Here is a 16,360-nt window from a genome sequence, read left to right as displayed (position 1 = left end):
TCTTAAATACACTACTACTGTCTGGGAAAGATAATTATGACAAGCGCTGCCTCCCTCAAATGGAGGTAGCATATGTGCTCTTCTGCAATACAGGCACTCAGGAGCATTAGCAGTGACTCACAGGAGAGTATTCTCTTGGAAAATAACCTTTTACTAAGAGATGTGACTTCATCCTCCATACAGCCTCATCACATTCGAGTTACAGGTGTAATGCCAAGAAGCTTCATTCCATTGGCTAGAACAGAGCGTGTGGCTTGAAAGAGACAGAGCCTTGCCTGCAAAACAAGAGCAACAGTTAGTTAGCTTATTGTGCTGCAGAACAGGACACAGCAGCAGCAGCCTTTTAAAGGTAAGAAAGAACGCACATCATCTGAGCACTAACACCAGCACTGGCAGAATTTACACCAGCTGCTGATAGTGTCAGAAGGGACATCTTTCATCAGCAGTGTCCAGCCATACCTAATTATGCCATTCATAGATGAAGACCACAAGCTCACGGCAGAGAGACCAGAGGGGATGCCCACGGGAGAACTAATGATTACTGTAAAGCACAAAACCTTTAGGGTACAACATGGTAGCACAGGCTGCTACAGGCAGAGGACCCTGCTGATATCCCTCCTCTAATTACATATAGATTAGAGGCTGTTAACTTGAGGCTGCTCTGTACAGTTCATTTCCCTGTCAGTGTCTGCTCAGCTGTTCCACGACTGGATATTTGGGAAGGTAGTGTTCTCCCCCACACCAGATCTCTGCACTTGAATGTGACTTCCTACCAAAATCAGACTGGTAACTGCTTTTGAAACAGTTAACTAAGACAGACAGTGTAGCTGTTACAGCATTTATGGAGCACTTGAGAGGTCAGCACTGCCTGGGATAGTGGTAGAAAATAACATGCATCTATTTGGAACTGTACATCAGAAGTTATCAGCCTCGCTGCTTTGGCTACAATGGCAACATAGCCAACTTGGGATATGTAGGTGGCAAGAGGGAGGAGAAGAGTTCTGTTACATCCTTATTCTTTTCCCACATAAGTCTGATGGAAACTGATAGAAAAAGTTAAACTTTTAAGTATTTGCTTTAAAAGCTTAGAATTAAAAGTGATGAGAAGGAAAAGGAGCTGTTTTGGTTTGGAGCAGCGCTCCTTATGGACTGCTCTGTTTCAAAGCAGCCCATTTCTGCAAGGTCCAGCCACAAACAGCAGTTTCTGCCATCCCAGGGTGGTGTTGCCCTGTAGGGCAGCCTGGAAGTACATGCTGTGCCAAGTGGTTACACAGCAGAGCAAAGTCCTAAGGAATCATTCCTGGGCTGCCCTCCCACCACGTGCCAACACTGTGCCATACCTGGGCTACAGCAGGTGTGCTGCCTTTCACAGGAAGAGATCGATGTGCCACAGCTGCGAGATGGCTGAAACGAAAAGCAAGGTGAGAAGGAACACATCGTTCTATCAGAGCGATGCTGCAGCATACAGAAAGCAGCAGAACTGGAAAAGCCATAAAACGGCCATAAAATACATAGTCAGCATGTATGTCATACACTACCAAGGAGATAACAGAACAGTAAAAAAAAATAACAAACATTATGCATCTCTTTATACGATTTCTTTCCTACCTTACGTAGCTCTCCCCCATGCACAGGTTCTACAACCTTCTCCATCTATTCTATGTCAGCGTTCTGCTGCCCTGCTCAGTCACACATGTCCCTGTGGGGAACCCCCCATGGACACTGCATGCCCAGTGTGACTTACAGCCACTTCACATGCTTTGTACAACTCAGTGCATCATCTGAGATTGGTGGTTAAAGATTTTTGGACAAAAATAGCTAAAGTTTGGAGGTTTGTGAGCATATTATCAGCTCAAATGTCTTAAAGAAACAGCCAGTCTGGCATAATTCTGGTTCCTGGCACTGGGTGACAGTCAAATGATTCTTTCTCCTTGGAAGCAGTTTTTCATGAGACTCCCTGTTCCTTTTTAGCTGCCTCCATCCTTCACCTCACAGAATCACAGAATTGTAGGGGTTGGAAGGGACCTCTAGAGATCATCGAGTCCACCCCCGCCAAAGCAGTAGCTCCTCTACACCATGTCGACACAGGAAGGCCGTCCAGGCGGGTTTGGAAATATCTTCCAGAGAAGGAGACTCCACCACCTCCCTGGGCAGCCTGTTTCCAGTGCTCCGTCACCCTCACCATAAAGAAGTTCTTCCGCACATTCGTGCAGAACTTCCTTATGCTGTAGTTTCATCCCATTACCCTAGTCCTGTCCCCACAGCACTACTGAAATAGAGACCAGCCTCACCACTATGGCTCCCAACAAACCTCAGGTATTTATAAACCTGGATCAAATCCCCTCTCAGCCTTCTTTTCTCAAGGCTAAACAGACCCAGTTCCCTAAGTCTCTCCTCATAGGGGAGATGCTCCAGGCCCTTCACCATCTTAGTGGCCCTCCGCTGGACTCTTTCCAAGAGATCCCTGTCTTTTTTGTACTGGAGAGCCCAGAACTGGACACAGTAATCCAGTACTTATGATATCATTTGTTATCCTTCTTTATGTCTTTTCAGCTCCAGAGAGACTGTCCCACAAATTTACATCTTTCCTCTATTTTTCTCTTCAACACACTGTGGATATGAGAGCTGCAAAGCCAGGTGGGGGAAACAGGCACCACCAGCCCTTACTGGAGAAGGATGCTGGTATCAGCAATTGCCTTACCTAAGTGTGAGCAGGTAGCTGACTATGTGCTTGGGTTGCAGATCCTGAGAAGATCTGTACAGGACCTCATCATACCTGCAAAGAAAGAAAATAAGTGCTTGGCATTAAAGTGATAGGAAAGTTCACTGGGCTAAAAGGCTTATCAGACGTGCTTAAATCAGAACAAACATACAATTAACAGGAATAGTCTAAAACAGACGTAAGCCATGTAATTAGCACACAATTGTTTATTTCTTCCTCACTCACTTCTTGCTGGAGAGAGATTGCTTCTGCTCATCATGCAAACAAACACTGCAGATTGCAGAGCTCAGAGAGGAACGTTAATAGCGAAGAGGACACAAAAGCTATATTTGCCCCTGGAACATTATGTCTGGTTTTACATTTCAACGGTAATTGCAAGTTCCTAGCAGCAAACAACATGTATTAAATAACCAAGGCAGTCAAAATAATCCCTTGGATACTGCCTTTAATAAATGCAACTTAGAATTTCAAGTAGCTAAAGGGAATTTTGTAGCATTAGAAAACAAATCGGGTTTATGTAATCCTGGAAGAAAATAAACTTATGTAAGACAGTATTAACTGAAAAACAGAGGCAGGCTGATAGAGATCCACCGTTTTATCCCAAGTCTACTTATGTACATTCTCCTTCTCACAACCTGTATGAAGTTACCCACGCCTCTAAGGCTGAACAGATTTCAAAGCAGACAGCAGCCCTTCCTGCTCTGTGCTTAGCTACCAAGCCCACTCCCCATCACACCTACACCACTTCTTCCTTTAAGTTGAGGGATAACTGCAGAGCAAGCTCTAATGAGGGCTGGTTGCTCATGTCAACAAGAGCACCATGTCAGCTGTTACACGTGATGGACAGCCATGCATGAGTCTGAGAAAACCCAAGGAACATCCCGAGTTTTCTGAAACATACAATTGCAGAGGACAAATAAGACACCACTGGTCTCACCTGGAGGGCTACTGTTGCAATCATGATTTCACAGAGAAGCCATTCCCTAAAACTATACAGTCATAAGGGAAAAGTGTCTGAGTGAGCTCAGCAAACTGAAATCCTGAAGTTTATTTTAAAGGGAATGGTATTTAGAAAGAAATCTGGACAAACCTGAGAAGATGCTGAAGAACAGAGATTGCACCTGGCTCTTGCAGGCATGCCACGTTAACGTCAGTGACTGGCTCATTCCCATGCATCTGTTCTAAACTAAAACACAAGAATCAAAAGCAAACGCTAGATAAAAATTCCTGGTAAGCAAAAAACAAACGAGACAAAGGGTAATTTATATTTTGGAGAAGAAAGGTAGGTATATTTTGTTCAAGCTGAATGGAACACTAAGAAAGCCCAGGTAACTTCAGTCCAAGATAAAAACAATGTAAAGTTTGTGCTAGATGTTTGGTATCAAACAGTTGAAAAAGGGATTAGAGACACGGGTGGAAAGCAGGTTGAGAAGCTGATGCTACAAGTATTAGGGAGGCAGACACCACCTCTACTACAACATATGGGTGATAAGGGGGTAACGGAGGAAGACACTAGAGAAAGGGATTATGCTCCCTAAATACCATTTGTGGCTACCATCACCTCAGAAGGAATACCAGTTTAAGTTCTGTAACTTGGTACATTTCACAAGTACAGGCACTTCAATTTCTGCACCAGTTCCCTTCACCACCACCATTTTTCATCACTGAAACCAACTACAGAGATACCGTAGCTGGAACAGAGAGTTTAGCTTGGCTCTGTAGAAGTGAGATGGAAGTGTAACTTTAACTGGCTTGCTTTACTGGGAAAGCTTGGTGATTCCTATTGTGAACCCACACCTCTGCTGAAAGAGTGAATTCATGCCTTATTTAGGGAAGGACTCAATGCTATCACCTAATGCTACTATGAACATAGCAAGGTTAAAATTAGTGTCAGATTGTACTTCTGCACACAGGTTCCTTTTTACCTGTGGAGTCTGGCATGGGTGTACTGCAAGAACACGCCTGTATCTCCACGACTTTGAAGAGCTCGATCCCAGCTAAACTGATAATCAGATGAGAGGAGGCCTCGGAAGTCCTGAAACAGGAACTTAATGTTACCTGGATGCTGCCCTCCAGCACAACTTGTCATCTTGCACAGAAGATGCAAACACGTATGGAAGTACATCAAACTCACCTGAATTATTAGTGCTGCAAGACCAACCTTCTCTGCTGTCTCCACAGGGTCTTCTACCTCTTTGGTTGCTGAAAAGGAACAGAGAAAAAGAAGATTTAAGTCCATAATAGTATAAGGACTCCCTTGCTCACATTTGTAAATGCCAGTAAAAGGTGAGATCTTACAAAGCTGTAAGCAAAATGGAAATTGTCAGGATGTGAACAGCAAGAAGGCCAAGATAGAAATCTTTCTTCATATTAAGAGCTGTCCCAGACATGCATTTTCCCTCACTTCTCCTAATATGTTTAATATAGATTTTAAGGTCAGAAGGGTTCATTACACAAGCCTAAGCTACACCGAATTCCTCTTTGTAATTCAGACAGTCACAAAGAGAATGACACAGGAGTTCAGGTTTTGTTTAAAGACTCTGAGGGAAGCTTAAACTATCAAAGCAATTGCTCCATTGGCTAACAGCACTCAGATGCACGTTTAGGGAGATTCATGCCATCCACCGTAGAAATCTGAACTAAATGTACTCAGAGAAGCTGAGCTGAGTGCTCAGATTTCCCTTTTAAGCCACAGCATTGACCGCAGATGCAACCACAGAATCACTTAGATTAGGAGGGACCTCCTGAGACTGTCTAGTCCAGCTTCTATAACTGACCCTGTTCAAGCAGGGTCAATTAGAGAAGACTGCATGGTTCAGCCTGTTTAAACGCTCCTTATCCCAAACTTCCTTCACAAAGGTTTATTTCCTTTTTGAGATGAGTAGAAAGAAGGATGATGCTGATAACGGAAACTTAAATAGCAGAAGACCTATGTACAGCTAATTGCAAAGAGTGTCTCCACGAAGGTACTTAACCAGCTCTAATTCCATACAGGAATTCCTTATTGGTTTTTAAAGCTAGCACTGGCTGTTAGATGCCCAGCTCCTACAGTCTTTTAGTGACAGTCAGGCACCTTGGTACACAAACTAATCTGTAGTGCTTTCCAGTGTGTATCCAGACAATTTTCAAACACCAAAGACATCCCTAAGAGTCAGGGATTTATGATATCTAATTTCCAAAAGAAAAAGCAAGGCAGGAAATTCAGATGCAAGGGAGAAAATCTGTACAAGCACAAACAGGATTTAGGATCTAACAGATAAACTCCAGGAAATGCTACAGTGCCACCCCAACACATCACTGTCTTTGGCTGCCTCTCTTACTGCTTGTGCAGTGGAACACAGGTCTGGTCCTCCATCATTTCAGATCAGGCCCACACAAAAATAAGCTGGCTTTACACTCAGCTATAATACTGACCCTTTAAACTGAAGCTCTAAGCTCCATTGCTCTCCGTGGGAAAACTGCTTTGACAATAGGAGGGTGACTACCTATCATTCTGCATCTGCATGCCTCCCTTCTCCTTGTCTGCCTTTCAGGCAAAATTACTTGGAGTACAAAAGCTGAGAAGGCAGAGCAAGGAAGATGCATGCTCAAGCTGATAGATTTAATTTAGCATGCAACTCCAGAAGGCACAAGAGGAGGGCAGTATTTCCCCAAGAACAGCTTAAATGCTATTGCTTCAAAATGAAAGCTCTGGAGCCACAGCCAGTGCAGGTAAATGTCCCCTTTGGCAGACTGCTGCAGACCAGCAACCTCCTGGGGATGGACTCTGAAACAGACATGAGGCTGAGAAGATGGCAAGTAGCAACTGTGGACAAGATGGAGTCAACTGTGCCTGAGAAGACTATCTGTCAGAGCTACAAATCCTTTGGGTGAAATCTATATTGTCCCCTGAACTCCAGTTCCAACTCTACTGTTGACTTGTCTGTTCATCCAGAAAAAAACCACAACTGGGTAATCATTATGGTCCTTTTCAACCCAGGCCATTCTATGATTATTCTGATTAAGGGGAAAGCAAAAGGCAGAAGAGACGACAGGTTTTAGATCAACACAGAACATCGACAGAAATGAATAGGACCTGAAATAGCTAACTTTTTGCAGAAGCCATGTTTTCTAACATCCTCGATCGAACTTCATCTAGAACATCCTCCAGGAAAATAACTTCTCCTTTCCGAGTCTTCATCCCTTGGACTAGCCCAAAAGACACGTGCTGGCACCTGCATTGAAAAGCACCAGGACCTAAGATTACATTATAATCAACAGATATGTTTGCAGTGTTGGTTTAGAGCTAGATTCTGACTGGAAGCAGCAGTAACAGCTGAATAAACAGTGCTCCAATGTGGGAAGCTTGGTGACATCATCAGTAACTCTCATGTCGGCAATTAAAACTCTGTATGCCTTATTTAATGAGAAAACTATGAGAACTGCGATAACCTGCTTGTTTGTGTGCTCCTGGAAACCTCTCTTGCTGCTAGCTTTAGTACAGAGGGCTCAGTGCAATACATTGAGGAGAGGCAGGATGTGGACAGAACACATTACTGTGGCAACACAAACCTGCTAATAAGATTAGAAAGGGAGTCATCGTAATTCTGGTGTGGTCACGTTAAACTAAAAGCATAATTAATCATTGCTAATAATAAAACATTCACTGCCTCTGCTCAGAATAATCCCAAGCATTATTCTGGATCCATATCCTGAGGTAATTTTAGTACAACTCTAAGGGCTATGAAAGAAGGCAGACTAATATTTCCGAAAGCTAAAATCCTATATTTAACTACAAAAGACATGCAGTCTGTCACAGAGGAATATGATTTAGTCTGCAGATCCGTTATTGACCTTTGCTCAGATTGCTAACAAGACTGGTAATGAAAATGAATAATGGTGGGGATCTATTTCCCTGCAACAGTTATTGCAAGCCTGAAGCATGATTCAGATGTCTCCTAAAATATCACAGTTCGAGAAATAATCATTTAATATGTGATCACACAACATCCCAGAAGCTGTGCCATAACGGCTCTGAATGACTGTTTCCCTTTCCCTCATTTTTATATCAACCTTTTAAATCAATGATTTATATCAATCCAAGCCCACTCAATGGCTGCCAAGGCTTCTGGGTTTTGCATCACATAATACATAACCTCATTCTTCCATCCCTCCCGCCCTTAGAAAACAATACATAACTAAAATTCATGGATACATACCTGTCTACCCAGTCATAACCCATGAGCTTCAATATTCGGAACAAATGTTGAAAGTGACTACTTTGGTTTCTGTCTGTCTAAGGAACAGAATTAGCGCACATTAGAAAATGCTTCAGGTGGGATAAGCTTCTAATGCAAACAAATAGCACCACAGATGCTGTGCTAGTAAGTCACTGCAAGCAGAATAAGACCTAGGAAGACAGATTAGAAGTGAAAAATGCAACAGCTGAAATATGTGGCAACAAAATACGTGTCTCCTTTGGCTAAGAAAGAGAACACTTCTTTGAGTCCATCATTGATACAGCCAACACAATCATGTGTGTGTCAGTGCTGTATCTACACAGACTAACATGGCTCCTTGTGAAAGCCAAAAGGCTTTTTAGAATGTTTTGGACATTATGCTCGTATCACTGCATTTATACAAACTAAGTAGGATTCTTTTAATATAAATCAGTGAACGCACTGATTTACAGCATTACAACTTAAAAACAAGCTGATCTTAGGGATATAAACATTCAGTGACTAGGCTTGAGCTTGAACCATAAAGTTAAGACTGCCGTTTCCATACACGTTAATCTAATGGAGCGTGCACATTAGCTCACTCCATTAGCTTAACATTCAGCCCACATCCTGATTTGTGCAAAATACCCACTCGTTTTCTTTCTCATTGTTCCTTCTCCCTTGGCACCTACGCTATCGAGTACATATAGAGATAATTACCCAGCCACATGAACTAGCTGTATGCTTCCCTGACTCCTAATGCATTGCACTTCCATGGCCATGCTGCTCTCTGATGTCAGTGACCTAGAATGTACTGAGCAGACAGAGGTAGTAAACCCACCACCACCTCCAACCAACCAACATAAAATAGAGAACTATGATCACACGTTGGAAAGACAATTCAGTAGAAACTTCTGGAAGGCTGAAAATAAAAGGAAGAATGTGACTCAACTGAAAGTTATACTGTTCAAAGCTAAAGAAATTTACATCACAGATAATATACGAGGACTCAGAGTAAACTTAGATTTCAGAGTACTCATCTATAATACTACCACCCCTTACAACACTAACAGCTTTAAAAACATTAATGTCAACATTCATATAGAAAATACAACATCAACTGAGGAAAAATATGCTTTAAAACAAGTTGCAATTGATTTTTCAAACAGAGAACAGCCCCAAAACTGTTTTTTCAGCCATTCTGTGAGTTGTGAACTGAAACAGAATCAAGAAGTACCACCACATTGTGGCACAGCCTCTGGGTAGTGAAGCCTGTCCCTGTCATTGCCAAAAACAATCAGTGCCAGTCGCATCTGGGAGCAAGAGGCCCCCAGATTGCTGGAGTCAGGCTCAAAGTGTTCAGAGAATCTAGAATTACTTACCACGTAAATCATAGTATCCCAGTTATACTTATTCATTCGGTCTATGGCAGCAGCAAGATCTCTGAAAGAGAGTAAGAAACTATTGCAAATTCCACTAAAATTAAACACACCTCATTTTTTGCCACATAAGAAAATCACCTACTCTTGTCAAGGGGAGATGGAGTGCTGTATTAGAATGTATGCATACCTTACACAAAATAGAGGGGTTTCAAATTATTTTTTTAACCACTAGCTAAGAAAAGTCACATAGAAGATGGTTTTATGGGCAGAATAAAACTGGTTTCTGCCTAGAGGAAAACCAGTCTGCTGGGACACATAAAAGGAACAACCCTCTTCTGGAAAACTAAGCCAGTGTTCAGCGTTAGGTTCTGGGTTCTAATGCTGAGGGGACACGAGACACAAGACAGAAACAACAGCATTTTGCACTTCCACAAGATTTATGAGATGTTCAGGGTTGGAATCAAAAGGCAGAAAAAGAGACAGAAGACTGCTGGTCAGTAGACTTGGCCACAGCCTTTACCTAGTTTGTACTGTCTGTCCCCTTCTCAACGGACTCCATTTCTAACTTACCTGGGAGAGGGGGCTCTCTCTCCTGTGTCTATGTATGTGTTTGGAAGCCTAAGTGTCAGTCACTGAAACTGAGGACTTCGGGTCATACTGGTCACTATGGTGCCAGCAACTGAGGAGACTAGAGTAAATGCCTGTATGCCCACTTGTGACTGATAGTGAATATCAAGTTGAATTACTTATCATGCAGGTGAAGTGCTCTTGGAGTCAGGTATGTGCATGTCTCCAAGGGTGAGGCACCTAAAGGAGGTACCTTCCAAAGGTATTAGGAGTTATCAAGTCTCACATCAAAATACCCACAAGGAAATGGAGAAAAAAGGGAGAAAAACAGTGATGAAATTGATGGTACAGTGCTGGTGGTTCACTGAGTCAATGAACCACCACTGAACCATTTTCTTTGCATCACATTGTAAGTAAACAGAAAAGGTTTTTCTAAAGCCTTCATTATTTGCCAGCTGTTTATTAGATAAAGAGTTCTCAGCTTTGTTTTTGAAGTTACCAGCTGGAGAAAGTGTTACTACTTAGGGAAGGAGGAGATTTATTAATAGACTGTTAAGGGAAGGAAAAGTATTTAAAACCAGTTGTTTTTCCAAGCCATTTCCATCCCATCGTATTTATATTGCTATTTCCAGTTATAATTACCTATTAGTCAAAGTGTTCCACCCCAGAAATAAAAAGCTGCAAAATCTGCACCATCAGTGATAAATGTATATATACAAAGTCTTGCTGGCCAAACTAACCCTTATAACCACAGACAGATTACTTGCCTTGTTATATAAAGAGATGTCCCATCACTACGAATGACTGTGGAAAGCGATGAGAGATCTTTCTTTTCTGAAAGATCCACAACTCCAGTCCCTTTTCTGCAATTTGAGAGAGAAGGCTGAAGAACTGCAATCCCAATACAAAAATACAAGTAACCTCAGGTAAGACAGAGAGAGGCCTCTTGTCATGAGACCCCATTACTTGAAGGATTGTTTCCTTGAAGTCTTATCAAAGACTATTCCTATAAGTTTGTTGTTATTACTGCTGAAGTAAAAAAAAAAAAACAAGCACCTCACCATGTTCTGGTGCATTCTGTGAATATAATTTCCCTTCCATTTCAGCCAGGCAGTGCAGTAAGGCAAGGATCTTAGCTAACTCTGCATATTAATTGGCATATGTGGTTACCAAACTAATCAACAGCTGAAAAGGCCATTAGGAGTTAACTACTGCCACTGTACCTAATTGGTTATGGCCAGGTTTCTGTGTCATGAGAAAAGGCAAACAATTTTTGCTATGAATGCTCAAATTCTGTTGGTTTTCTACTAGAATAACTACCGAAAACATGCAAAGAAAACAATTTTCTTTAGGTTATAAACATGTCAGTCATCCTATATGAAATATAACTGAAATGTTAAAAGAAGCACATCAATAGGCTGAATAACCAGGTCATACATTGTTTTCTGAAGGAGCCCTTTATCCTCCAACATCTTTAGAACCTCCCGGGACTTCTCGTGATAAAATGATTCTCCAGAATACTCATCAAAGTGCACTCCTAGACGCTGAAGGGTTCCAAGAACATGAAAGAAGAGAAACGCAGTTAGACTGAGATAATTTCTTCCAATTAAGTCCAATGATAGGTCTGTGCCACAGGTCAGATAGAGAACTAAAATGGATTTTATTCCCAAAAAAATGTCTCTTTGGTGTTAAAAGACACTTAGATTTTGATTTTATTTCTGCATTAAAATTATGTCCCTGAGCTGAATTCATTGTTGGATATACTGTTCACAAGATGTTAGGAGTAAACCAGAAAGAGTGATGAGTATGGAAGTTCTGAGGTACACCATTATTTACTGTGCTGGAGGTGAAACCAGTGGACTGAGTAGAAATTACATGGCCTTGAGACCAACCCTATTTCAGAAGAACACTAAAAGATGGAAAAAAGCAGAAGCTGCTCATAGACTTTGCTATGCACACGGAAATCGTTTTTACGAGGAAGGCTGAAAGTACACCTGTAAAGATTAGCTGAATAACTGCCAAAATGGAGCATAAAACGCTAGTATAAAAGAGACAAGGGTTTAAACTGGAGACAGTAAAAGCTGACAGTTCATCCTCTAAGTATTTAATTGTTTAAAAAGGGACAGTGAGTGTGAGACCTGGCTGTAACATCATCAGCAATGCATGACCATACCATCATGATGAAGTGGAACACACAGCCCAATAGTCCACCTACCCTAACAGGTCAGGTTTCCACTAGAATTACCAACACTGTGCCTTACTTAGGACATCTTAATTTAGAATACTTGGCATGAATCTAGTAGCTAATTTTCAGATGGATTCAGTTGGTTCTGGGCCAAGAATATATGCCATTAATACCAAGAGATTGGATTTGGTGACAGGAGGTGTACTTCCACTCTTGTATCACAAATTCACAGTAGTGATTTTGTGGTCAACAGCACAAACTTCTCCCATCAGAGTGGGCATCTGGCTCCATTCTTGAGGTTACATTATACAACAGATGGCAGTATGTTAGTTTAGCTCTACCTGCAGGTAACTTACATGCTGATTACTATTGTAATCTCTGCTGCTTTAGTTTATTGCAGTCAATTTAACCTGTCACATACACAACTCTGCATGAATTACAATATCAGATTGGAAAAGTGAGAACAGTATTATCACCCAATAAATTTATAACATGGAAACTTAAACTGAGTAGGTTGTTGCTGACTACAAACAAAACAAAACTGAGCAGCATTTAGCTAGCGCTGATTTGCATTGTTGCTCAGCACCATAATCTCAGATTTAGGGCTTCTAAATAGGGAGAATTAGTCAAAAGGTCAATTATATGGACTCCATTAAATGAAATCTGTATCAGTTGCCAGCAACTAAAATGACATTCTACATGGATGTTACCCATGTTTTTTCCAAACAGGAGGGAGCATAACCTGGCATATTTAGAAACATATTCCCCACAACACTGTAAACTTTACCAGAAGGGCAATGAATTCACAACATTATAGCAGCCTCCTTTCTTAAGTCGTAGTCTCTTGGATGAAAAGGTGCTGTGTAAACTGACAATTGGATAGATGGACCAATAGATGGAAGGAGACCATTTTACCAACAACACAGAAAAAGCAGTGGATTGTTTGTACCTTATAAATTTGAGTGTATTCTTTAATACTGAAGTCTCTAAATTCTTTCCAAAGCGACAATGCCTGCTCATCGTGTTCTTCCAATTTTCTAAAGAAATCCATGGCCAGCTTTTTTGTGTTTTCATCTGCTGCTGCTTTGTTAATCTGTACGTACACCTAAAATAAAATGGTATGAAAATGTTGAAGAAATATAAGCCTCTCCTCAAATAAAAATAACCAAAGTTCTACAAGAATAATACAAAACAGATTTAAAGGTGACATTTTTAATCTCAGAAATTTTTAAATTGCATTAAAGGAGAAGATTTCCTATTTAAAGGATGAATGAATAGTCTAAACTTCAGCAGGAAAGCATACATCTTATCTTGAAACAAGACTAATCTCATAATTCTCTACTGTTGTTGCTACCATCGTCTTCCTAACCTTGAAATAACTGCAACAGTGAAACACACAAGAAAATCATTTGCATGAAAGGGAAACCATCACAGACTTTTAATTAGAGACTCTCCTTCAGAGAAGCACAGAGTTGATACTTAAAACAACTGCATTGCCTAAAAATGAGATGGCAAAGCAGCACCCTAGATGGATTTTGTACACCCTACATTGTAAAAAAAAACAAAGAAAAAACCCCAAACCCAACAACACCACCAAACTAACCAAACAAAAACCCACAAAAACTAAAACCAAATGAGCAAACAAAAAATCTCCCAAAGTAAAACCCAGTTGTAATCCTAACCCCAGACACATAGAATCCATAGGATGGTTTAGGTTGGAGGGGACCTTAGAAATCATCTAGTTCCAGTCCCCCTACCATAGGTAGGGCTGCCAACCATTAAATCAGGTGGCCCAGGGCCTCATCCAACCATCCCCCCGAGGACAGGGCATGCACAACCTCTTTGGACAGCCTGTGCCAGTGTCTCACTACACTGATTATTTTCAGTATTCCATATCCATGCTAATATATGTCCTGTCTGTGGCTGGAATCAAGCATATGAACATCCACACCTGACTAGACATACATATGCAGCCGGTTTGCCACAAGTACTGCCAGCTCCTCTGTTAGCTGATCTTACCTGGGCACACCAAAACTGTCTCTCTTGATCATAAGCAAATTCCTTTACATCTAAAGGCTAAAGAGTTAACCAATAATTCTTTCTGCATGTAACATTCTGAAATACCACATAAAAGATTTTTAAAAGTATTACATGAAAATAATTAAAGTAATTAGTGGCTACACTGTTTAATTAGATCCAAACAGTTCAGTGCTGATTAGCTTTTAAGTATCTGAAGAGTTTAGACCCCAAATCATGGCAATCCTGATAATATACACTTCATTCCCGCAAGAACATCTTGCTCAAATGGCTTCAGTCTATAAAAATAAGCTTCCACAGCAAAACTCTTGAACTTTTCCCCTTCCTTTTATGTCCCAAGATTTTTAGAGTTCTGCTGACAAGCCTGAAAGATTAATATTTGCTTAGTTCTGGCACAAAAAAGGGAACAAAGTAGAAGGAAAATTCAACCCTTTCCAAGAACAATGCTCCCTCTGCCCCAAACAGTAGCTTCACACACTCTAACCCCTTCCCCATCTGTGATGCTATAAAACAAAAATAATGTGAAAGGCATATTTGCACCCGACTTAGCCAAAATGGAAGGTATGCTCCTTGGAAATACACGTTTATGCACACATCCATTTATACAGACACTATGTCATGGACTTTTCTTTTTAATTAACTACAGGAAAGGTTCGTTTCACACAACAGCAGAGCATTACTACTTTGAAACATCCCTGAAGTTAATAGAAAATGGAAACTCAGCTAAGGAAGTTAAAAGTAGGGAATATTTGAGAAAGTGCAACTCAGTCTCAAACAACTACTGCTTTAGACTCTCTTATATATATATATATATATATATATATAGCTTAACTGAACACTGTTCACTAAATTTAAAAGCAATTTTAAGGTCACAAAGCCTACATGCTGCTGCAATAGGTTGTTTTTTAAAGCTTGACCATGAAACTCAAGTAGGCACATTTTAAATCCTAAGAACGGACTGAAATTATAAATGAAAATTAAATAATAGACAGCAGTGCGTTATCAAAAGAATATGACTGCTTCTGTGTCTTGAAATCAGTGTATTCCATTGTACTGTATCCAGGCTGTATTCAACCATGTTTTGTTCCTTTGCCAGTAAACAGGTAGGCGTAGAAGAGTTATCTTGTGACACACTGTCCAAACACCAGCGTTGGCAACAGTTTCCACATCCAGTTCAGAGAGTAAAGCAGAGCTCAGCTCTGCAGCATGAGAACACTTTGATGCTGCCAAACAGGAACCAGGAGAAAGCCCCAACAGCATCTGAGATCCTTCCTTTAAAGGATGGAGCATGGAATGTCAGCCATTCCTTGAATGAGTTTAATTTGAACAGGTAGATATATAACTCATGTTCTTTCACATATTATATACGTTACACCCAGCACATGTTGCCACTGGAAGATAACTTTCAGTATTGAAAGATTCAAGAAACCTCTTTCCCACCCTCCCCCTTACTGCACTACATGAAACAAGAGCCACGGGTACTGGTATAGAGGAGAAAATAAATATTGACTTATAAGATTTTACACGTATTTGGACAGTGCAAACCAACAACCCAAACTGTATTTGTTCTGAAGAAACAAGACTTGTTCAACTATCACAAAGTTGTGGAGAGTCCACTGAGTTTTGTCCATGATGCACAGAAACGTCGTCTGCAACACTTGCACTGTGCTACAGTGGGCAACCAAAAGGGAAAGTGGGCAACCAAAATGAAAGTTTCCCTGCTGTTGAAAGACATTCAATGAATCCTTGTCAACAGAAACTGCACCTACCACTGGCTCTTCTGGTCATTGTACCAGTTAGGTAGGTGGATGGTGATAGCAGTCAAGCTGCCTGTGGCAGCAGCAGCAGCCAATGTAAGCCAACCAACCGTTCAATTATTCTCCTTAGGTGGCGTGTTTTTCCAGCTGATGAAACACGTCTCTGCTGACATGGCCACTCATCTCTCAACAAAGTACTTCAAACCCAACGCGAGTTACACGAATCCATGATGACCCTGCAGACACACCACTCCATGCAAAATTGATAGCTAAGTTAAACGGACTGCTCTCTGAAGTCCCCAGATGGTCTTCTCTGAACTTACCTCAAAAAGGTGCTGCAAAGGACTGGATTTCAGCTTTTCTTTGTCGCCAAACTGTTGGAAACCCACTCCTAGTAAGCCTTGAATAACAATTAAATACAGAGTTAGACAAGAACCCAGAGTGTATGGTTTTATTGTTTTCACAGGCAAGTCTTAACACTGTATGTAACAAAACAAATCTCCTTACATATT

At 41.0% G+C, this 16,360-nt stretch overlaps 1 protein-coding gene across 1 annotated transcript in view; it reads right to left on the bottom strand.

The window, feature by feature from the left end:
• Positions 1 to 130: 130 nt before the first annotated feature.
• The window catches only part of RARS2 (arginyl-tRNA synthetase 2, mitochondrial), a 28,610-nt gene continuing 12,380 nt past the window's right edge, over positions 131 to 16,360 (bottom strand). Inside the window, exons 8-20 of the mRNA XM_015858897.2 lie at positions 16,172 to 16,248; positions 13,004 to 13,159; positions 11,307 to 11,413; positions 10,637 to 10,732; positions 9,303 to 9,363; positions 7,921 to 7,997; positions 6,812 to 6,936; positions 4,857 to 4,924; positions 4,648 to 4,757; positions 3,813 to 3,908; positions 2,702 to 2,776; positions 1,341 to 1,404; positions 131 to 275 (exon numbers count right to left, since the gene is read on the bottom strand). Of these exons, the coding sequence (XP_015714383.1) occupies positions 189 to 275; positions 1,341 to 1,404; positions 2,702 to 2,776; positions 3,813 to 3,908; positions 4,648 to 4,757; positions 4,857 to 4,924; positions 6,812 to 6,936; positions 7,921 to 7,997; positions 9,303 to 9,363; positions 10,637 to 10,732; positions 11,307 to 11,413; positions 13,004 to 13,159; positions 16,172 to 16,248 (1,199 nt within the window). The 3' untranslated portion in view covers positions 131 to 188. The remainder of the gene's footprint in view (positions 276 to 1,340; positions 1,405 to 2,701; positions 2,777 to 3,812; positions 3,909 to 4,647; positions 4,758 to 4,856; positions 4,925 to 6,811; positions 6,937 to 7,920; positions 7,998 to 9,302; positions 9,364 to 10,636; positions 10,733 to 11,306; positions 11,414 to 13,003; positions 13,160 to 16,171; positions 16,249 to 16,360) is intronic.

Source organism: Coturnix japonica, chromosome 3 (assembly GCF_001577835.2).
Source record: "Coturnix japonica isolate 7356 chromosome 3, Coturnix japonica 2.1, whole genome shotgun sequence".
NCBI lineage: Eukaryota > Metazoa > Chordata > Aves > Galliformes > Phasianidae > Coturnix > Coturnix japonica.
This window is presented reverse-complemented; position numbering and strand designations above follow the sequence as displayed.